At 41.3% G+C, this 23,652-nt stretch overlaps 1 protein-coding gene and 1 long non-coding RNA gene across 8 annotated transcripts; one reads left to right on the top strand and one right to left on the bottom strand.

Annotated features, from left to right (window-relative positions):
- Window positions 1-111: 111 nt before the first annotated feature.
- Window positions 112-1,679, top strand: LOC116744686. The gene is made up of 3 exons (XR_004347121.1): window positions 112-381; window positions 860-996; window positions 1,588-1,679. It is a non-coding gene; the product is annotated as an uncharacterized LOC116744686 (long non-coding RNA).
- A 1,176-nt stretch (window positions 1,680-2,855) lies between these two features.
- CENPN (centromere protein N) lies at window positions 2,856-23,473 on the bottom strand. 7 transcript variants are annotated; one of them, XM_032613768.1, is made up of 11 exons: window positions 23,353-23,473; window positions 20,627-20,807; window positions 19,299-19,344; window positions 17,387-17,446; window positions 17,010-17,086; window positions 10,878-11,054; window positions 8,984-9,085; window positions 7,647-7,710; window positions 6,009-6,121; window positions 3,849-3,975; window positions 2,859-3,585 (listed from the first exon to the last, which is right to left on the bottom strand). In XM_032613768.1, exons 1-11 carry the CDS (start codon window positions 23,382-23,384, stop codon window positions 3,503-3,505), a joined length of 1,062 nt encoding a protein of 353 aa, XP_032469659.1. In that variant the 5' UTR covers window positions 23,385-23,473; the 3' UTR covers window positions 2,859-3,502. The 7 variants fall into 7 exon arrangements, with proteins under 7 accessions (XP_032469662.1, XP_032469659.1, XP_032469660.1 ...); XM_032613769.1 differs by having other exon boundaries at window positions 23,183-23,397; XM_032613774.1 differs by having other exon boundaries at window positions 20,627-20,768; window positions 23,240-23,357.
- Window positions 23,474-23,652: the final 179 nt, after the last annotated feature.

Below are 23,652 nucleotides of genomic sequence, written 5' to 3'. Positions count from 1 at the left end.
GCGGGGCCTCTCGGCTCATTAGCATCCGGCGGGCCCGGGCGGCCGCGGCGTCGCGTGCGGTTAGCGGAGAGCGCGTCTGCCAGGAGCCACCACCAGATGAGGCGGGCGGGTTACAAAACTTCACAGAGGTTCCTGGGGACAGGTAGGACGTATTGGTCCCGCTGATCCATTGTTCGCCTTCCTAGAAATCTTACCTCGGGCCACAATTGGATAGAAGAAAAAGCAATGCGTTCAGGAACTTTACTTCCCAAAGATTGGAAATAACCCAAGTGTTCAACAGGAGGAGAGGCGAGAGTATGTGAATTACAACTATCTCTGTTTACTAGACACTGGGAATGCACTTTTCATTATCTCATTTTGTCCTCGAAACAGACCTAGCAGGTACGTATTATAAGTTTTCCCATATTTGAAGAGAAGTAACTAGCCCGAGGTCACATTATACAAACAAAAGAATTGTTATAATTGACAGAGTTAATCATTTTAGGGAGGGTAGGTTTACTTGCCTGTATTTTAACTGCTGAAATTTGATTACTGTTTGGGAGACAGTGTAGCTCAGAGGAGGGTTCCAAATCCTAAGTCGGAAGAGGGACCAGCAGATAGGTCATTTAAATGAGTGTAGGAGGCCAGGTGTAGTCAAAAGGGAGGGGTGAGGACTGCAGCGGAATGGGAGTTACATCCTTTGTTTAAAGGGGGCAGCGGCTACTACTCGTCTTTGGTATCGCCGGATTTATTTTTCAAGATTTTTATGTGAAAACTCCCAGCTTTTATATATTAGCAGCTCTATTTGTTTTCTATTGCTGCAATAACAAATTACCACAAACCTGGTGGCCTGAAACAACACAGATTTGTTATCTTACAGTTCTGGGGGTCAGAAGTCTGAATGAAATGAGCCTACTAGGTGAAGATCAAGGTGTTGGCATGGCTGCATTTCTTCGAGGCTCTGTGGAAGAATCTGTTTACTTGCCTTTTCCAGCTTCTTGAAGTCATTAATGAATGGTGAGTTGAGGCTTCTTCACATCACTCTGATTTCTTCAGTAGTCAGGTCTCCCTCTGCTCTCTTCTATTCCTCTTCCACTTTTGAGGACCCTTGTGATCACACTGGGTCCATCCAGGACATCCGGGATAACCTCCCCATCTGCAAAGTCCTTTTGTTTTGTAAAGTAACAGATTTACATATTCCAGGGATCAGGATGTGGACACCTTTGAGAAGGGTACTATTCTGCTTCACAGTAACGAATTCTGAATTAAAAAGTACTGTGGGCCCAAAACCCCCCACATCTGTGTGAGAGATAGCATCCACAGGCTATTGTTTCTTCCAGCACAGTGTCCAAGAGGGCAGGCTCTGGAGGCCAACTGCCTGGGGTTAATGTGGGCTCAATCACTTACTAGCTAGTACTAAGCTTTGGTATTCACGTCAATAGAGTGAGACAAGTAATGCCACCTGCCTTATAGGATTATTATGAAAATAAGATAAAGCGTATAAAATACTTGGCACAGCGCCTGCCACATAGTAAGTGCTCAGTAAACATGAGCTCTTTTTCATTTTTGGAGACCCTACCTAATGTGCATTAAATTCCTTTGGCCTAGAGATCCTTGGATCTGCATTTACTGCTCCATCTGATCCCAGGACTGCATCTGAATGGCGTATGTGTCTCTGGATCGTCAAGCACATACCAGGTAAGCATTCCCTGTATCTCATTTCCTGAAGCAGAAGCCTCTGTCTGGGAGGGCTGCAGGGTGCAGGCTCAAGTGATTCCACTCTAGGCTGGGTAATACTGGGATGGCCAGAAAGTCCCTTTGGGTTTTTCTATAACATCTTACAGAAAAACCCAAAGGGACTTTCTGGCCAACCCAATATTAATAGTGGCTTTCTCGTTCAGGCTCTCATTGCACATCCTTGCAAAGCACCAGAAAGGGCTGTGAGCCTATGGGAAACCATCCCAGGAACCTGCAGGGCCTCTGTATAGACCTAATATGGGCATTCAGGCACTGAGTAGAAGTGCCTACCATATGTGTGCACATAGGAACAGATGCTCTAAACCATGACTGTGGTCTACAAAAAAAATTAGCATTATTAAGCCCCTACAGACTCAGTGCCTCACTCTGAGATAACTGAAGTGTCTAAGCCATTTGCTAATTAAATCTAAACTAATATATTTCACATAAATACCTATTGGTATTGGTATACACAGTACCAATACATTATATTGGTATAAAGCATTGTTTAGCCCCTTCTGATTGTGTTTATATCTGTATATTAAGCCTCTTTTTGATTTTCATCAGAAGTAACTGATATACTAGTTTTTAAATATCTCATTTAAATTGGTGTTTTTCTCCTCTGCTTTGGCCACTGGCTAACACCATCCAAATTTTCCCTTTTATTCTAGCAGTTGAGGAGGCACTTGTATGTTCTTACGTGGTAATCTTACCTCTAGTTTTATTTTGTCCTCCTATTCTTTTTCTGTCCTTCATTTGCCTAGATTTCCTCACCTTTTAATTTTTTGTTAAAAATTAATTAATTTATTTTTGGCTGTGTTTGGTCTTTGTTGTGTTGCGAGGGCTTCTCATTGTGGTGGCTTCTCTTGTTGCGGAGCACAGGGTCTAGGCACGTGGCTTCAGTAGTTGCAGCACGTGGACTCAGTTGCTGTGGCTCGCGGGCTCTAGAGCGCAGGCTCAGTAGTCGTGGCGCACGGGCTTAGTTGCTCCGCGGCATGTGGGATCTTCCTGGACCAGGGCTCGAACCTGTGTCCCCTGAATTGGCAGTTGGATTCTTAACCACTGCGCCACCAGGGAAGCCCCTCACCTTTTAATTTTATCATAATTGTAACATATGTTGTTATAACCCCAAATCCTTTGTGGATCAAGATAAGGAGTAGATTTTAAAGTGTTATTGTAAAAGGACATGCAATTTAGTGATGATCACTGAAGGATTTTCACCACAAGTGACCGATACACCCATTTTTAAATATCTTTATTCACAAACCTGTATATTATCTGTCAGTTCGAATGCCATATGTATGATAAAATAGACGAGAAGTACCATATTTACAATGAAATCATTATTTTATATAGCTGAATCAACTGATAGGCTACCTCCTGCAATAATAACTTAATGGGCCCAATTCTGCCTTTTGAATGGACCAATTTTATGGTTCTCCTGGAAAGTTTCGGGCTGGGTATAGTTTCTTGTTGCTTCTTTCTGTGATCCAAGGCTTAAGAGAAAATCCCTGGAAACCAGCAACTGGAACCAAACCTCTCCAGGATTGAGGAGAGACAGGAGTGAGAGAAATGACATCCTGTCACATCTTAAAGTCCCACAACTGCTATGCTTTGCAGGAGGAGGAAAGAATCAGTCCCAAGAATTATACTGAACATTTCTAAATCATCAACATCAAGGATTAATCTCTAAAACAAGTTTGCAGATAGAAGCTATCCAGCTAGTCATTATAAAATGCATATGCAATACAGTCAAGGATGCTGTGCTTACAAAACCACATACATCTTATTTATCTCTAATTTTAAAGTAATTCATTCCCTTATTGGGTATGCAAGTGAGCAATGGAGAAAGTGGTGCATCTGCAATACCTGAAATTAAAAAAAAAAAAAAAAAAAAAGAAAAGAAAATGAAAATAATCACAGGGACAACGATTTGAGTCAGTTTAAAAATGACCGAGATTAGAGGGTGGATCATGGACCCCCATTAAGTGAAGCAGAATATGCAAAACAGGGCATGATGGGATAGCAGCCTAGAGCCATGAGAAAGCTCAGGGGCAATTAGTCAGCAAAGAGAGGGTCGAATGTAGTATGTTGTTAATTCTTCTGGCTGATGAAGTGTCCTGACTACTTACCGGCTGGTGCTAAGGATTTCAGTGCTTCCAGAAGATGGGGGCTAGAGAACTTAACCAGGCACCGGAGGGGTTCTTCTCTCTCAGCCAGGATGCCCCCATTTAGGTCACTTTTGAATTTTGTTTCAAGCTGTCAACAGATATATTTTTAAGTGACGATTAAATATATCAGTTGCAATGGCAAAATATAAAGAAATAGGATTATGTATTTCACTAATTCTTGTTATCAAGAAACACAGGGACTAATGGGGGTGGGAACCATTTAATTTGCTAATTGCAAACATTGAGGGCAACCAGTATATCCAACAATATCGCATGCAAAAGGCCAAGCGTGCACAGTGCCTGACACACAGGAGACCTTGCGTGTCGGTTCCGCCCTCAGATGCCCTTTACCTGAGCATTAGGTTTGCATTCTTAATGGAAAATGAGCAGTTTTTTGTAACCTGTCATTTCGATGTAAAAATGTCTTGTGTTTTGAGTCACTACCGCAGTTTAACTTCTTATTATAGAAGATTTAGAAAACATACAAAAGCGAGGAGCACAGTGTAATGAGTCCCCATGTGCATATCACCCAGCTGAAACAATGACTTGTCTTGTTCCATCTATTACCCTATCTTCCGTTCCCTACTGCCCACCCGCACTGGATTATTTCCAAGCAAATCCAAGACACCATAGTATCCCACCTGCAAATATTTCAATGTATCTAAAAGAGTCCTAAAAATGACTCTTTCTCAAAACTTCACCCCCATAACATTACCACACCTAAAAAAATTAATAACAGTTCCTTCATATCATCAAATATATAAGTACTGTTACTTCAGTAGGTACTTGGCTCTTAGATTCTAACTTCATTTTATTTTTTTTTAACTTAAAATGATTCTTAAAATTTAGAGACAGAATGCTGAAATATTTAGAGGGTGAGTAATGTCTGCAGTTAATTCAAATGGTTCAGAATAAAGAAAGAGAAAGAAAGCAGATGTGGCAAAATGTTAACCATTAGTAAATTTTGAAACAAAGGGGAAATGAATGCTCATTGTAATATTCTTGCATGTTTTCTGAAGGTTTGACATTTTTCAAAATAGAAAACGTAGGGAAAAATTAGTAGCAGGTATGAAAAAATGTATGCCTTGACTTATAGAATAGACCCATTCTAAGATGCATATAAAGAGAAGTTTTGTGGACTAAATCTTATGTATCCTAGATCAGTGGTTCTCTGTGCAGAATCGGCTAGAGGGCTTGTGAAGACAGCTGTCTGGGACCCACCTCCAGAGTCCGCAATCCAGTAGGACTAGAATGGGGCCAAGAACCTGCCTTTCTTACCCGTATTCCCAGCTGAGGCTGATTCTGCTGGTCCAGGGACCACACTTTGAGAATGACCTTCTTAAGAGTATGAGCTGTTTAAAAGAAATGGGTTGAAACCTGCCATTCAGGGAGCATCACTTGAAAGGTGTCAGTCAACTTTTCCCACTAGAAACAAATCAAACCAAACAGGCACTGGGCCTGAGTGAGCAGATCAATGGTAGACTTAAAGTGTGGTCCGTAGCTGCAGAAGGTTCCTTCTAAGCAGAAAGAATTTTATTGGAAGGTCTGAGGGGAGGAGGGTGTTACGAGTATGAGCATGAGTATTAGATTAGCGTGATCATGATATAAGCCTTGAATTCTTCTAATGGTGGCCATGGGCTTGCTCCCCCACCTGGCTTTCCTGGTGGGCAAGCTTCTGTAATGAGCCAGGTTTGCAGGCTGCTGGGTTTTCTCCAACTGCTTGCCAACTGGGCTTTGTAATGACTTATTTATTCACTCTTTTATTTAATAAGTATTTATGAGCACTGACCATGTGCAAGCATTGTTCTAGGTGTGGGTGGGCTAGAAAGGTATAACCTACCTTTTTTTTTTTCTCTCAAAAATACAGATCACAGCTGGTTATACATAACTGAATTAATATGAAAGGTGAAATGAAAAGGCAAATTCAAAATTTCCAAAGGTCTCCTTTGCAACAGAGGAACTTACTAAATATGATAAAGTCTATTTTAACTCATAAACTTCTTATACAACATTAAAGTGACAAATGAATAAGAGACAGTTTCTTAGATCTGTTTTCCACTTAGTTTTAGTTCTTTTTAAAAAATCTTGATAAGTTGTAGTTAGTTTATAGCAGTGTCCTACCTTATATTGTGCAAATTCTAGTCTTGGTTGTGGATAGTCTCCAAAAATTTCTTGAGTCACTCTCTGGACCCTCTCTTTTTCTGTTTTGTTTTCATGAATGATCCTTGAATCCACTACAGATGGAAGATTTCAAGAGAAACAGCTGTTATATATTTAATATTATTATAATAATATATATTTCATTCATAAAGTATCATCCTTTCATTCCTAACCTTTCAACTTGCTTGCATAACTTAAAAATAATGTTTACTGTTTCTTCTTGATTGTAATAATTTCTTATTGTTGAAAAGCTGGAAAGTATAGGCTGGTAAGAGAAAATAAAAATCACCCATAATTCTACCACACAGAGATAAGTACTGTTAACATTTTAATCTATTTGTCTAACCCTTTTTTCAGTGAATAAAAAGATATGTATTTTTTAAACTGGGATTATAAAATACACACAATTTTGTATCCTGCTTTCTTTACTTAACATGACATCAATAGCAGTTCCTATGCCATTGGAAAGTCATAAATATGTTTAGTTCATAATGGCTGTACCATTTCATTTTATTGCCAAATCACTGCCAAGAGAGAGGAACATTTTCATTTTTATAAATCTATATTGTACCCCATCCCTTTTCTGAACTTTCTGATCTACATTAGTAGTTTCATACTATATTCTCCTGGGTTTTCTAGGAAAGGACTCATGTCACCTGTGAGTAGCAACAGGGTAACAATTCTGATTACAGGCACACCTCAGAGATAAACGGGTGCAGTTCTATACCACTGCAATAAAGTGAGTCACATGAATTTTTTGGTTTCCCAGTGCATATAAAAGTTATGTTTATATTGTACTGCAGTCTATTAAGTGTGCAACACTATTATGTCTAGAAGGACAATGTACATACCTTATTTAAAAAGTACTTTATTGCTAAAAAATGCTAACCATCATCTGAGCCCTCAGGGAGTTGTAATCTTTTTGCAGTAGTAACATCAAAGATCACTGATCACAGATCACCATAACAAATATAATAATAATGAAAAAGTTTGAAATATTGTGAGAATTATGGAAATGTGACACAGAGACGTGAAATGAGCAAATGCTGTTGGAAAAATGGCGCTGAGAGATTTGCTCAACGCAGGGTTGCCACAGACCTTCAATTTGTAAATAACGCAATACCTGTGAGATGCAATAAAGTACTCAGGAAGCATTAAGAGCCTGGGCTCCAGACTCAGATTCGGATTTCACTCCTGGCTTTGCCGATTCCTAGCTATGTGATTTTGCCTCACAAGTTACTAAACCTCTCTGAAACCCAGTTTCCTGATGAAAAGAGCTTGTTCATGGGACTGCTGTGAAGAAATAGGAAATGACTCATATAAACACCTTAGTATGGTGCCTGGCACAGAAGAAATGCTCAACAACTGTTAGTTAAGTTTTGTTTTTGTTCTGATTATTATTAGATGCCAGTCTAGTAAATTCTAAAAGAGATTATGGTAGCTTAGCTTCCCCACTTCAACAGAAATGTAATTTTCAATTTTCTGAAAACAGTAAATACTTTTGAATCACATCCTGGTACATAAATGTTTTCCTGGGTGACAGAAATCTGAAAAGGAATGTCCTTCCAAATTTCAGTTTTTATCTTAAAACACACATACTATTTATATCTAGCCCAAGGCTTCTTTCTTGTAGAGGTGTAGTAGAGTTGTGAGTTTCAAAGGTCTAGGAAAAAGAAAAAAGAAAAAAGTGAATGTTTTCCTAATTTTATCACCTTGAAGTATAGATATTAATTGCTTTTAATGCACAAAAATATGGCAAATCTTATCTTTAGTTTTTCCCAACACAAAGATTTGAGGCCATTTGCAGACTGAGTTGAGCATTTCTCCTACAGCAATGTTGGCAGAGAATGCCAGCAACATGGCTGCTTTATTTGAGGAGCTCTGTACCTTGTTAACGTAAAAAATGGATCTGGAAGAAGTATAGCTGGTGAATGCAAAAGCTAGAGGAATCAGAGGCAGCATTTACAATGTGATGTTTCAGCTTTATATATATGTCTTTATAACTAAAAAATTTGCTGAGATTCCTTATCGAAAAATAACTTTCCTATTGTAAGTCTGAACCTCTCAGACCCCTTCGCTTACTTTCCCCACTGAAGCCATTGTTTTTATAATTAAGTGTTTGACAATATGAATTTTCCTAGAAATGCAACTGTCATAGGAGAACCATTGATAGCAATTTGGTAGGAGGGTGGTAGGTAAGAGGGAGGGGCTGCTGTGGGAGAAAATCATTATCTAACTTCTTAATGTTAGATTTTTTCCTTAAAGAGTAGCTTGCAGAGAGCCATCACTTCTTTCTACTTAGAACAGATGAAAATACATAAGTATAACATACCTAAGGGCTCAAAGATATACACAGAGCCTTAACAATCCTATAGGAATGTGAACATCTGAGCACACATATGCCATGCAGAGGAAAAAAAAACAAAAAAACCCCCCCTGAGCCTCGGAGCAAGGCCAGATCTGTTCTTATCATTAAAGGGGAACTTTAAATAATTTTGACAAATAAATTGTGGGACATAATAAACCAATGCCTTCTCCTTTACTTCCAACTCCTGTATCACTCGCTTGACTGATGGGACAAAAAATTCTGCTTCTCTCTTGCAGAACAGAATAATATAATCAGCTTCAAAAGACAGTGTCGAGTTACTCTGAAGAGAAAAATAAATTCTGATTGGAATAGATGATTTGGAAACAGGGACCTATAACATAGACCCCAATGACTAATGGGCAGTATAAAATACAATGCAACTATAAAAAGATGAGAGAGAGAAATTATATTGTTTCCTTTCATATTAACTGAAAACTTTCTGCACTTCAGGGATATCTGACGTGATCTCCTATGCTGGAGGTAGACTTTCCCACCTGCTCAGCTTCTAAATTATGTGTGAAAGAGAAAATGGAGACTTCACTTTAAATAGAGTCACTGATGGGCTCACCTGATTATACTGTTTAAAAACAATAGCCTTAAGAGAGTCCAGATACCGGCTTCTGAGGTCCATTTTCACAATCTGATGGTGTTTGCTAGCAATTGTCAGTGCCTTGAAGTGAAAATTAGCAAGACTATTAGCATTACTGTGTCTATCTCTGTATTTACAATACTTGTTCAGGAAAAAATCTAGAACAATTAAATCTCATGGCCTGTTACTCAGCTTGAAATACAAAAACAGGGGCTAATGCCATTAAGATTCTCACAAATGTAAGGTCTTTTGTAATACCATTTTTAGAAAAGTGATCCTGTTTATTTTTTTTATTAAAAAATTTTTTTTTTTTAATTCTTGGCCGCACCAAGCAGCATGTGGGATCTTAGTTCCCCAGCCAGGGATCGAATCCGTGCCCCCTGCAGTAGAAGCAAGACTCTTAACCACTGGACTGCCAGGGAAGTCCCAAAGTGATCCTGTTTAAAGTTAGGAATTACAATAAATGAAATTCAGAGTTAAGAATAAACAGTGAATACTCAAATGTTACTATTTTTGATTACTAGTCATTAATACTACGATACTGCCATACAAAAATGCAAATATGTATGTACGCTTTAGGACAAATTTTGAAGGAAAAAGTGCAAATTAAATGCAACTTATAAAAGCTTCCCATCGTCTGGGGAAACAAGTTGGAAGACTGAAACAGAATTAATAGAATAAGGTATTTACCTGGAACTAGAGGGTAGAAGTAAGTTTGCCTTAAGATACACATTAGAAAAGAACATTAGCTTTTGGGGTGATGTTTAAACTAGGTGGGACAGGGTGGACTCACCTGGCTGTCAGTGGATGGAAAACCAACATTTATTATGGAGGAAGAGACTCCAAATGTAAAGGAGAGTTAAGTGTTAGAAAGAAATAGAAGTGAGCAGCAGTAGCAATCTTTCTGCCATTTCAGTAAACACCTAAGGAATTTAAATGACAAGTCCGCCTGCCTGGAGGACTTGGTGTTCTACTTGGCACTAGAGATGATGCAGCCAGGATGGCAGAGCTGCTTATCTACAATCAGCTCTGGAACCAACTGAAGCACCATTGTAGTTGTGAATGTTAAGACGGTGGAAGCAGCAGCAGTTGCCAGGCTAATTTAGGGATGGCTTATTTGGGGGAAGATGCTAGGAAGCCTGTGACACCAAAGGCAGAACCATAAACAGAAGCAGGCTCTGACCAGAGGACCATCTTCTGTTAAAGCACGCTTCTTGTGTACGCAATGTGGGGAAAATGGTTACAAATGAAAATAATGTTCATTAATAGGTAAATGATGAGGTCATGAAAAAGTAGTGAGGTACATTCATATGTAACCTCATTGAAATGTTCTGTTAAGTTAGAAAAAGCGAATTACAGACCCTATGTACCCGTGTGGTTTTTGTAATAAAACATCTTCTGAAAGGAAATAGCAGAACTGTTAAAAGCAGTTATTTTGGGTGAATGGGATTGCACAGAAGGGTATGGAGTCTTAAAAGACTGTTCAGAGACTTCTGTGTTGGTTGGATTTTTGCCTTGATTGTGTGCTACTTCTCACTTACAGGACAGTAATGAAGAGTTCTAAACCAATGCTTATGCTGTCCTCCCACTTGTAGAATAATAACGTTTTCTGCTTCTTAGTTTAGGAGATGAAGAATTACAGGTGGTATTTTCTTTCTTGGCTGCGCCGTGCAGCATACTGGATCTTAGTTCCCTGACCACGGACTGAACCTGTGCCCCCTGCAGTGGAAGCGCGGAGACTTAACCACTGGACCGCCAGGGAAGTCCCCCTACAGGTCGCATTTTATATCAAATGATACTGAGCAGTTTAAACCTACACGGACCTGAGATAAGGATAGTACAGCATTATAGCTTATAGTAATTGGTTCCATACCTGACCCAGAAGGGGTAGATTGCTTTTCAGTTGGGAGGAAGAAGTGAAGGCATATGGTGTTTGGGAATAATACACCACGTAAGCAGGTTTGTACTGGTTTGGCTTTCTATACTGTGTTCCCCAGGCAATTCGAATCCATACTGCATTCTCCTCAGCGTCTCTGAAGCTGACTGTCACCTTATTTAAAAAAAAAAAAAAGATGTAAGTTTCCTAATTAAAATCTCATGTGGCACCAACAACAGGTGCTTTTTAGGGATGAAGGATGTTATTATAATCTTGCACACCGGCTGAGGTCTGGCAGTCTTTTCTCCTACGTTTTTTTATTTTTTGGCCGTGCCGTGAGGCATGCAGGATCTTAGTTCCCCAGCCAGGGATTGAAGCCATGCCCCCTGCAGTGGAAGCATGGAGTTTTAACCACTGGACCACCAGGGAAGTCCCTCTCCTACTCTTCATTACAGTGTTTTGGGAAATCTTTGGGAAAGTATTTTGTGGTCGTTTTGTAAAGATACATTCGTGCCTTGCAAAGTCTTTTGGAAGGAAAAAATTTTTAATCCTACAAGCAGGATATGACATCAGAAATTTTCAATAATTTCTTGGGCTTTGTCCTGAAAAACTGTAAGAGTTTATGAAGTAAAGCAGCCTCACAAATGAGATATCTTATAAGGAAGCATTTTTAGCATTGAACACAGACCTAGCATGCACTGTAAAGTTTAATAGTAAGATTTCTATGTAGCAATGGGCTCAAAAAAATACTAATCCTAATGCTTTTATGCATTTAGCTCAGGTGCTAAAAATTACCCCAAAGCAAAGTTACATAGCGAGAATATAAGAAATTCTACATGGTTTCCATTTCATGGATAAAATATAGACCTTTCTAAACTTTTAAATATGATTGCCAGTTTCTATGGAATTAATAGCTCACTCCTAGATTATTAGCCCCCCTTGCAGCTCAGACCCTGGAGATACTTGAGACAGGCACACTTGGCTTGCCCACATCCCTGGTTTGTTTTTTTTTTTTTTCCTGGCTGTGCTGTGCAGCTTGTGGGATCTTAGTTCCCTGACCAGGGATTGAACGCGGGCCCTCGGCAGTGAGAGCGTGGAATTCTAACCACTGGACCACCAGGGAATCCCCTGCCCACATCTCTGTATTTCCTCCCTCTTGTATCTTATTCCTGGTGATCACGTGGCTGCTGACATTAGCAAAGAAGGCAGTCACAGTTGTCCCTAAGGATTCTGGATGATTGGTTCCAGGACCCCTCTCAGATACCCCTCTCAGGATACCAAAATCCGAGGATGCTCAAGTCTCATATAAAATGGTGTAGTAATTGCAAATAACCTGTGAGATTCTCCCACATACTTTAAATCATTTCCATGTTACTTATAATACCTAATAGAGAGTAAATGCTATGTAAATAATCATAAGTACAACATGAATGCTATGTAAACAGTTGCTGACCCAAAGCAAATTCAAGTTTTGCTTTTTGGAACTTTCTAGAATTTTTTTTCCCGAATATTTTCAATTTGTGGTTGGTTGAATCCATGGATGTTGAACCCATGTATATGGAGGGCCGACTGTATTTTGACTCTGCGCACTCTTTATCTGGTTGCTTCCCCAAATTTCCTCAGTGTATCAGACAAGGAACCCAAGACAAGGGGCATGGAGGGTACAGAGCAGTCTGACCTTCCCCTAGATGAACAGCACAGCCCTCGGCCCCAACAGGCATGCAGTGGACCTCTGCCAGCTCGAATGGAAGAGGACAGGATCTTATTCTGAATAGCCTCTTTGCATCACATTACAAAAGAAAATAAGTGTGTAAAGTCAACATTGAGCGTAGTGTACGGAGGGCACATTTTCGCTAGGAGAAAATTGGTAGCATTCAACGGAGTCAGGTAGTCTCTAGTCTAGAATGAGGATAACTTAAGTGAGGGCTCATGAAGGGACTTAAAGAGGTCTGTGACCTCCTGAATTGGATGCACCGTTGGATGGACATGTCTAAAGGTGTGCTTTTCTAGAGAGGTGCTGTGCCACTTATCAAAATGTTCATAAGGGTCTATAGTCCAAAAGAAGGTTAAAAATCAGTAGGCTAAGAGGAAAGGGCGTCCACAGAGTCAGTGTAATCCTGGCCCGGCTGGCCGATGCTCCATCTCACATTCTTAAAGTAAAGAAGATACTCAGATACTTGTAGAGGCAGGGCCCAAATATAGATATTTATTATTTTCCCAAGAAACTACCTCAATGGATATCCTCCTGCAATACCTGGGATAAAGCGTTTCACAGAGGAGAGCTCAGATTAATATTGCTCAAGCTTAAACGAGTGCAGCCAAGGGACTTCCCTGGCGGTCCAGTGGTTAAAACTCCGTGCTTCCAATGTGGGGGGCGTGGGTGTGATCCCTGGTCAGGGAACTAAGATCCTACATGCCATGTGGAACAGGCAAAAAATTAAAAAAAAAAAATTTAAGATGACATAAACAAGTGTGGCCAAGGGTCCTAAGTGGTTTGGCGAAACTGGGACTGTTCTCTTGGCCAGGGTATCCTCCAGTAGCCATCAACTGTCAGTAACTGGCCAAGGCCCACAAGCTACTGAACATACGTATGTTTGGCGTGAGAATCAAATGAAGCTTACAATACAAAGAATCACCACATATTTAACACATTAACATACTTAACACAGACCATCATTATTATACTACATGATACAGGCATAGAAAGGGACAAAAAATGTGCTACCTTACGATTGAAGCAGTTTTTAGTTTGTCTCTTCTTTGTAAGTTTTTCCAAGAACTTTGTATTTTGAAGAGTTTTACCTGGTATGATGTGCAGTTAATCTCTCTCTCTCTCTCTTTCTCTCACACACACACACACACACACACTCACTCAGTCACTCACTCTCCACCCATCACTCCGCAGTTAGGCTCCCTGTGTCCTTTCATATCAGCTTCTCTCCCCCATTGGTTCAGGGCAGGAGTTCTTTACCTGAAGTCCATGGTTAGAATTCAGGGCATCTGTGGACTTGATGGGGGGAAAATTTCGTCTTTATTTGTACTAATTTCTAACTGAAATTTAGCATCTCCTTCAACTGGAAAGTAGGCATCAAAACAGTGGAATTTTAAGACCCGTTACTTTGTTGTCCATAGAAATCCCAAATACTCTTATCATATTATAATTGTTGCACATGCCTCAAAAATATCATTTACACCTATTAGTACTTTGAAACTAGTTGCTTTTAGACCCATCATGAGATTATTTATTGTGTTAATAAAGAAGCACATGCATTACTTATCACAATTTGCCATTTTAATACCTTAACTGTATTTTTAATACCATTTGTTTCCCCTGTGAGTCTATGGATTTTATTTTATAGCATTTAAATACACTCTTCTGAGAAGTGGTCCATAAGCTTCACTAATAGCCAAAGGGTCCTTGGCACAAAAAGGTTAAGGTGCCTGTCCTAGAGCAGCAGGTGAGTCACTCTTCACTCCTGGGCACCAGGAGGTGCTATTTGTCATGACGTCACCATCATCAGCCTTTCGGAAAGTGGAGTTATCCAGCCACTAGTTAAGTTATGTGGAGGAAGGTGAAGATAAGCCGGGAGTCCTCAGTCAGTTGAGGAAAGGGCTGAGGACACGTGGGCCAGCTCGGAGTAGAGGGATGGGGAGACAGAGAAGACACAAGGCCTTTACCTGCTCATCCTCATCTAAAACCTGCAGTATACAAAGCACGTCACTCTCTAGCTGGCCTTTCAAGCAGGACAGATATGATCAGTAAAAAAGCTCCTTTGTCCCCCCAGCCTCCCCCGCTAGTGTGCCTGAAATTCATTCAGGAGGCAAAAGCTTTTGGTAGTGATAAGAAAAGAGAAATCTAACGACTGAAATACATGGGCATCAAAGTGGGAGGAAATGTAAGTGTTTCAGACTCTTTTCTCCATGCCTGGTGAGGGCAGTGGCCTGGGGTTAAAAGAACAGAAGTTCCTGGTGCCTAAAACAGGGACAGGAAAGACCATCAAGTGGGAAGGTGCTGGGAGGGAAGATGCAGATAAACTCTGAACTGGACCAGAGAGAGAGAGAGAGAGACGAGTGTTTCTCAAGATGAGTTAGCCAGTCATGTTCAGCTTCATAAGAAGGCTGCTTCCAGAAGGGTCCAAACCACATATCCACAACACTTGTGGAGGGCTGGCCAGGGATCATGTGGTAATGAGGCTCTTTGTTTAAAAAAATAAAGCAGGTGCATGTGCCACAGCCACAGTCCAGACAGGACTCTCCTGTAATGTCTGCAAAGTTCATAATTTCATGGTAAGAAGAGTTTTCAAATAATATAATCCAAAATAAGAACTTAGGAGCAAGGTAAAAAAAAGTGCTTGCTTATTCACAAAATTAAAAAAGAAAAGGAGACATACCTTCTCTTGGTTCACAATTTTCTTTGAATTAATTTATAAATTAAATGCAGGGAATTCCCTGGTGGTCCAGTGGTTAGGACTCTGCGCTCTCACTGCTGAGGTCCTGGGTTCAGTCGCTGGTCAGGCAGCTAAGATTCTATAAGCCGTGTGGCACAGTCAAAAAATAAATAAATGCACCCCTACTCAAACGGCTGAAGATTTTGTTTTGTTCTGTAAACCTGAGAAAATGTTTCTAAGATTCATCTGGAGAAACAGGACATTTTTGACAAAGGAGAGTAATTGGGGGTAGGGGCCGGGTTGACTTGTCTTAAGGGTTATTGAAATGTTTTAAAAAATACAGCGATTAAAGGAATGGGGAGTTTGCTCCAGGCAAGTGGCCCTCCTGATACCAAATCCAGAAGCAGGCAGAGCAGCCTACATGGTAACTGGCAGGACTGCTCTGAGTGGTCTCCCTGCAGGGGCAGAGCTGGCCCTGGAGGAACAGACCAGAGTAGGTGCTGCCTGCAGGCAGCTGCTCTCACTCAGGCTAAGGCCCTGCTCCTGCTGGAGGAAAGTGAAGGGGGCGGTGAGGAGGGGCCAGTGGGATTGCTTCCACGTGTGGGACACATCCGGAGCAAGAAAAAATATTTCCCTCCAAGAGTCTTGTGGCAGAAAGAACAGAGCTTGAGGATGAGCCTGGGGAAAGGATGTACTTTTACTGAGACCTGAGCACACTTATAAGCAGTAGAGGAGGAATCAGAAGAGGCAAGAGATTAAGGATGCAAGAGAACAGAGGAAAATAAAGCAGGTATGTTGGATGAGGACATAGGAGATGGATTCACAGCACACACAGAGGGTCATTATAAGAAAGGAGATGAGGGAATATGTTCAGTGACAGGTGGGTAAGTAGAAAGCAGGACCAGTTAGAGACAGGATGAGGGGATGGAGAGGCAGGTCAAGGAGTTTATCAGAGAAGAGGGAACACCGCTATGCCAGAGAGGACGGGCAGTGCACAGCGAATGGGACAGGGTTGGCATGTCTTTATATGCAAGGACTAAGGCAGAGTAAGGTGGAAAGGGAATGAGAGGCTGTTAAAAAGTGACCACCTCAGGACCTACTGCATATCACAGGGAACTTGGCTCAACATTCTGTAATAACCTAAATGGGAAAAGAATTTGAAAAAGAATGGATACTTGTATGGGTATAACTGAATCACTTTCCTGTATGCCTGTAACACATCACTGTTAATCAACTATACTCCAATATAAAAAAAAAAAAAAGCAATCACCTCAACCTAGGATAAGATGTTGAGGTGGTACCTGTGGAAGCAGACTGGCAGCTGAGGACTCTTCTGTGCTCTCGAGCTACCCTAACGTTGTGACCACGAGCCACCTAGGGCCATTTAACTAAAATTCATTACAGTTAAACACGACGAACATTTTAGTTTCTCAGTCACACCAGCCACATGTGGCTACTAGCTGGGTCCTGGACGGTGCTGATCTAGAACAGTTCCATCGTTGTACAGTCCTACCGGGCAGTGCTGCTCTTGAGAAAGAAGCAGTGCCCCTGAATTGAGAGGTAAGGGGAGAGGAAAGTTTTTACACCGAGTAGAGTTTGTCTTTGATATGGAATAGAACAGTATGGAATATTACTAACTGAAATTCTTACAAATTGAAAAAAAGAATGTAGTAGCGAATTTTAAGTGCACAGATGCCATGAAATTGAATTTTATGGAAATTCAGATAAATTTTATTCTTACATTTTTTAATGCTCTCTTAAGAATTTTCTTGAATGAACTTTTGAATTGTTCCATATCAAAAAGGTCAGTGTCTTCACCTGTCAAAATGAAAAGAAAAATCAAGAAGAATCAAGGGAGCTACAGTGTCTTCAATACATTTACAAAGATCCTGAAGATAAGCATTTGGTGTAACGTCAAAGAGCAGTAATGATCAAATCACACAAACGCTGCTGGTACCCCTGACAGAGTGTCACCAGATATATTTCTCATTTTTCTATACATGAGTAATAATCACCACATTTGGAAAGAAAAGAGACTTAAGAGGAACAAACTGCTACTCATTTTTAAATTGCCAAAACATCAAATACAAGTGTTCAGTTAAAAATAGAAAACATTACCTGGTCCTTTACTCATCTGAAAAACATCCCAAACTTTCTGATGCCGATGAAATTGAGTATCTGAGACAGGGAGGAAGAGCTTATTACTATCATATCAAGAGAACTTTCGAGTAACTATAATATCAGAGAACTTTCAACTTATAAATACATTTTTTTAATAACGTGAAAGTGGAGAAAATTAACAGTAATTTACGAATTAAGTTATACAGATCTTTATTCAAAATATAAATTTTAAATGGACTAAATTTACTCCAGACAAATAAAACAAGTCATAAAGAATTACTCAACATAGTAGAGATTTAGCATTTATTCTTAGACCATTTATTCTGTCCACACAGGTCTACTCCACAGACTGCTGCATCTATGCGGCAAGCCAGGGATGATGTGTTCCTGGAACTGGTGTTTCTGTCGGCTTTCCTTAGTCTGGAGCACTCTTCTTCTAGCTCGTTGCACATCTCATTCTGGTCTCTACTAAAATGCCACAGTGCAGAATGGCCTACCCTGAACACCCTACCAAAATCGACCCCCCATCCCGCCCTGCTTTAGTTTCCTTCATAGTACTTACCACTACCTGACATTACAGCATACATTTAGATGTTCATTTTTACACTGCTTGTACCTGTGGGATATTGGACTGAGTCTTGTTCACCGCTGTAGTCCCAGCATCTAGCCACTGGCTGGCATTAAACATATATATTTGAGGAATGAATGAATGAATGTATGATATAGAAGACACCCTCTAGGAGTTACAAACTTAAGAGTATCTTGGAGTAAAAATGGGCCTAGGAAGTTACTGAGTTCAGTCCCAACACACTGTCATCCTGGCTTTACTCTATCCCTGCGCTGACCTCGGTCTGCATCCCTGTGTCTTTGGACCTAGGACCAAGGTGCTCTGCACCCCATAAGAGGAGCTGTTGGCCCCAATACTCAAGGGCACCAACCTGCTGTGCCTTTGTCTTATTACTTTTCTTGTCCTGTGTCTTTTTTTTTTTTCTTTTTTTTGGTGCCTTGGCATCCTTGTCTCCCCATCCCACCCCATTTATGGCGATGGCCTGACAGTTCTTGATTATCCAGTTCTGTCCAAAACAGGTGTAATCAGGTATAATGTGATGCCTGCCCTGAAAGATAGCATCCAAAGGGTTTTGTTTCTTTCCGGTATTTTCTTCCTTGGTTCTCTGTTTCAGAGTTCAGATGGCCTGCTAAATGATCTTTGAATAAGGTTGCTGTCGTAATAATGGAGATTAAAAACTTTTTGTCGTTAATGATTCTTTTAAACACCGTGTAGAAGTTCATGATAAATGGCAAGGACTTAAATACAAATGCAGACATTTCCTCAAATAGAACACATGCTAGACTAATCCATGATATTTGTGACAAGCTTGGGCCACCTCTAGTGTCTCCTATCTTAGCCGGGGGCCCAATTTCCTTCTAGTTGCACATGCAGACCCCAGAGCCATGTGTGCCTCTCCCACTTAGTGCCGCCATGACCACTCTACGTGCAAGTACGGTCACTGTTAATCCTTACGTTCCTAAAAGGCTGCGCTGTAATTAGAACACAGTCGCAGACATCTGCTTTCAAATTCTGTTAATAATAATGCAAAGCCTAACAAACACTAACTATGTGCTTATTGTATGCCAGTTACTGTGCTAAGGGCTTTTCAAGTCTTGTCTTATTTAACCCTCATAACAATCCTGTGAAGTAGAAGCTGTTATTATGTCCAGTTTACTTAGGAAAAGTCTGAGGCTTAAAAAAAGGTCGTGTGACTTGGCAAAGGACACAAGACTGGTAAGTGACAGAGCTGAAATATGAAACCAGGTCAACTTGACTCTAGAATCTGAGCCGTTACATACAAAACTGCCTCTCTGATGAAACTGGACTGGTTAAGCGTAAATACAAATCACCAAAACTTACAAATGATGTCCAAAAGGGCTGCATCATTGAGACTTGCACGATTCTCCTGAAAGAGAATATACCATTTTTAGTAATTGTGGTGATAGGTGTGGTTCTACCCCATCTACAGCACATTTTAGGATTGCTTAGAGCAGATGAGGGCCCTCTCAGTACTTTACTGACAACCTGTCTCCCATCTATGCTCTTCTGTTAAGTAATACATACACTTTCTGATTCGTGTCTCATTACAGGTTCTCACAACTGTTCTCCCCCGATCTAATCCTCATTTATCACTTTTAACTTTTTTTTTTTTTTTTAATCTATGGTATCCGTCTAGAGTTCCTCTATCCCAGGTTTTCTCAACCAGGTGCTAGTGACATTTTGAGTCAGATAAATCTGTGTTGTAGAAGCTGTCCTAGGATGTAAAGGAACATTCCTGGCCTCTACCCACTGGAAGCCAGCAGCACCCCAATCCCATAGTTTTGACACCCAAAAACGTCTCCAGACATTGTGTCCTCTGGGAGACAAAATCATCCCAGCTGAGAACCACTGCGGTATACACACACATTTATATGTTTACATATTATATAGTTTCTTTCAGTGTTATACAGAAAGATCTAGTTTATTCTTTTTAATGGTTAAGGAATATTTTATGTGGACATATTATTTATCTAATCTCCTAAGTATAGTTGTTTCCAAGTTTTTTGTGTGTAAACAATGCTAGTTAACATCTTTATATATAGATATTTACATATCTATAACTAGGTATATAAATGTTTATCAATTATGATATTACATATACCTCCTTTTTTTTATTATGTTTTCCATATATGTAAATTTCAAAGTGGAATTGCTGGGTCTAAATTTCAAAGTGGAATTGCTGGGTCATAAAGTATATTTATTTAAAAATGAATGAGGAGGAGCTTTCCTGGTGGCGCAGTGGTTAAGAATCCACCTGCCAATGCAGGGGACACGGGTTCGAGCCCTAGTCCGGGAGGATCCCACATGCCGTGGAGCAACTAAGCCCTTGCGCCACAACCACTGAGCCTGCGTTCTAGAGCCCGTGCTCCGCAACAAGAGAAGCCACTGCACTGAGAAGCCTGTGCACTGCAATGAAGAGTAGCCCTCGCTCGCCGTAACTAGAGAAAGCCTGCGCGCAGCAACGAAGACCCAACGCAGCCAAAAGTAAATTAAAAAAAAAATTAGTTCCTTTTCCGCTATTGTGGTACGTAGCCCTCCTAACTTCACAGCCTAGCAGCTACCTTACATCTCTTTCGGACTAAAGAAAGGAAAGAAGAAAACCAAAGGGTAGCATCATGTTCAAGGTTGATCATTTTGAACACTGTTACCTCACAAAGCAGAACCAAGTCCTGAACAAGAGATTCCTTTCTTTGCCGGAAGTTTACAGTCTGCAGTTGATTTTCAGACAAAAAATTCCAGGTTTTTAGTATTGTCATCATTTCAGTCAATGGGATTTTCAAGATGGTCCTCCTGAAAAACTCGGAAACAGTTTCATCCATCTCTTTGGCACTTTCGTAAAGACAAAACCAAAAACAGCACGATAAAGTATTAACCAAACACAAAAGTGTAACTTAGTGAATTTTCAGCATGATATTTTTAGCCAGAATTTTGATTTGTAGGTCAAGCACTCAAACGTTTACCATTTTTCAGGCGCTCTGCAAACAGTGTTCCAACAGGAGGATTAAACTATTTTCTCCTTAAGCGTACATTTAAATATGTTTTAGAGTTTTTAAAAATTAGTGCTCTCCCCCCTTTCCTGGCTAGAGTGTTTTGATCTTTTGATGGCAATGACATGTGAATCATTCACTCATTTACTGATTCATGTATCAAATTATTGAGCACCTGTGTGTGCCAGGCACTTTTCTAGGCACTGGGGATAGATACAGCTTTAACCAAAAAGACAAAAATCCCTGCCAATATGGAGCGTCCTTTCTAGTTGGGAGAGACAGGCAACAGCAAAATCACAAAAAATGTTAAAAGTGATAAGTGCTGAGGAGAAAACGGAGCGGTGTTAGGAAGCAGTGAAAGTGGAGCAGGCTGGCAATGGGTGGTGGGGATGGAGAGCAGGCCTCAGAGAGAAGGTGACATTTGAGCCAACCCTTGGGGGAGGGAGAGTGAGCCATGGGGCTAGCTGGTGGAGAAGCTTTCCAGGCAGATGGAACAGCAAGTGCACAAGCCTCGGGGTTTTCAAGGGACAGGGAGAAGGAGGCCTCCAGAGAGGTCAGAGTGGTGAGTGAAAAGGCACAGAGGGGGAGGTGAGGTCAGAGATCATGAAGGGCTGCGTTTATGACTAGAGGCAGAAGTCAGTCTGTCAATCTCACCTGCTTCCATCACGACTATGGGATTTCCAAGGGCAAATAGAGGAGATTCCCCTAAAAGAATCCTGGCTGCGACGTATTTCTACCATTTAAGTGTTGAACACGGCATATAATTTATTACCATCACCCACTTCTGAAAATATATGGGTAGTTGAATATATTGCGTTGCCCAAAAAGTTCGTGCAGGTTTTTCTGTAACATCTTATGGCAAAACCCACACGAACTTTTTGGCCAACCCAATACTTTGAAAAGATACTAAAAACAATAGTTAAAAATAAAGAGGAATGATTAGTTCTTTAGAGAGAAAAATAACTGAATTAAGAATGTGGGAGCAGCATGAGGATCATGAAAATTGAGCCTGACTCATTTCCTTGTCCAGATGCAGGACCCACCTGCCTTAATGTCAGGACTGAAATCCTCACCATGGTCCACAAGGCCCTGCGTTGTCTGGTTCCTGCCTCCCCGTCATCTACCACTCTCTCCTTGGCTTTCTGAGCTCCAGCTACACTGCCCTTCTAGTTTCTCTATTACAACAGGATCCCTTCAGCTAAGGGCCATTGCATCTGCGGTGACCCCTGCTTAGAAGGTTCTTCTGCACATATTCACATGGCTCTTGTAATTCAGGTCTCAGCCATGCTTCTTCACAGAGAGACTTACGCTGACCACCCAATCTAGTTATTTCCCCACCTTGTCTTTACAGAACTATCTGAAATTATCTTGCTTATTGCTTTATTGCATTAAATATTTGATTAAGCTTCACTAGGGCAGGAACTATGTTTGTCTTATTCATAGCTGCATTCCTAGAATCTAGAACAGTGTCAGCCCAAGAACTGTCTAGTGGAAATACTTGTGGAATGAAGTCTTAGAGACTCTCCACAAGCAGACGTGCCTGAGGAGGTAAACAACCTGGGAAGGATTAGGGTCCAACAGTTGGTGACAATATCAAGCCAACGTCTCCCATCAAAAACACTGGAGATGGTGGTTGTTAAAATGCAGATTCCTGGGCTCCAACGATTTAAACTGGGGGTGGGGTGGGGGACCGTGAAGGGCTTGAGATTTTTGCATTTTAAGACTAAGAGTCTTAATTCCCGCTAAACTTTGGGAATGCCATTCTAAAGAATTCTGGTAGAAAGAGTCCACAGAATCTCATCAATAAAGTTGGAAAACCCTTGAATAAACTCTTCTGATTCCCTGTGATTAGCTAACTTCTTTCTACATCTGAGCGCTTAGCACAGTGCTTGGCTTGGTGCTCGAGATATAACAGCTGAATGAACGCATGACAAAAAAGGTCCCTTTTAAGTAACTTTCCTGGAAATCTGCACAGCCTAAGAGCTGCCACAAGGAGCAGCAGGAGTAATGCGAGAGGCTGCAAAGACTGAAAAGGACGGACGCCAAGGTTAACCAAAAACAAGAACACTCAACTCTGGGGAAAGCAGAAACCCAGGGCTGGGATAGTTTCGCCGGTGACAGCTCGGCGCGGCTCCAGCGTGACGCAGGCCCTACGTGAGGCCCCGCCCCACCACGGGCGGATGTGACGTCACGGCCCAGCGTCATCGCCCTCCTCACCTCAGCCTCAACTGTAGTCCCCAGCCTCCGGCCCAAGAGCAAGGACCAATCCCACACCTTGGGACTTGCGGCAGTCGCGAAAGAGTCGCCTCAGAGGCTTGGGACGTGGCTTCTTCAAGGCTTCCGCCACGCTCGGGGGCCCGATGCCGTGCCGTCAGGGGTACTCTTACCGTACCACATCGCCGGCCGTCTCTCTCCTCATCAGCTGTTCCCGCCTGCTGCACCTTCAAAGCCACCAATTGCAGTTCCCGCCGCCCTGGAGCCCCGCCCGGCGGAGCCAAAACTTTGGACTGTACCCTCGGCACAGGGGACCGTGTGGGGAGAGCGACGGAAGTGAAACTCTCCGAGTCCCCGCCTCACTCTTCTTAGCAGAGAATATTGTTTGAATGCTTTAATCCCAGCCACGAAGTCTGGCTCGTCGGTTCGACTTAAGGTTCAGGCTCTGCCGCGCCTTCGCGGACTCGCTCTCT

This window comes from Phocoena sinus, chromosome 19 (genome assembly GCF_008692025.1).
Source record: "Phocoena sinus isolate mPhoSin1 chromosome 19, mPhoSin1.pri, whole genome shotgun sequence".
Taxonomy (NCBI): domain Eukaryota; kingdom Metazoa; phylum Chordata; class Mammalia; order Artiodactyla; family Phocoenidae; genus Phocoena; species Phocoena sinus.
Note: the sequence above shows the minus strand (reverse complement) of the source record. Positions and strands in the feature narration are given on the sequence as shown.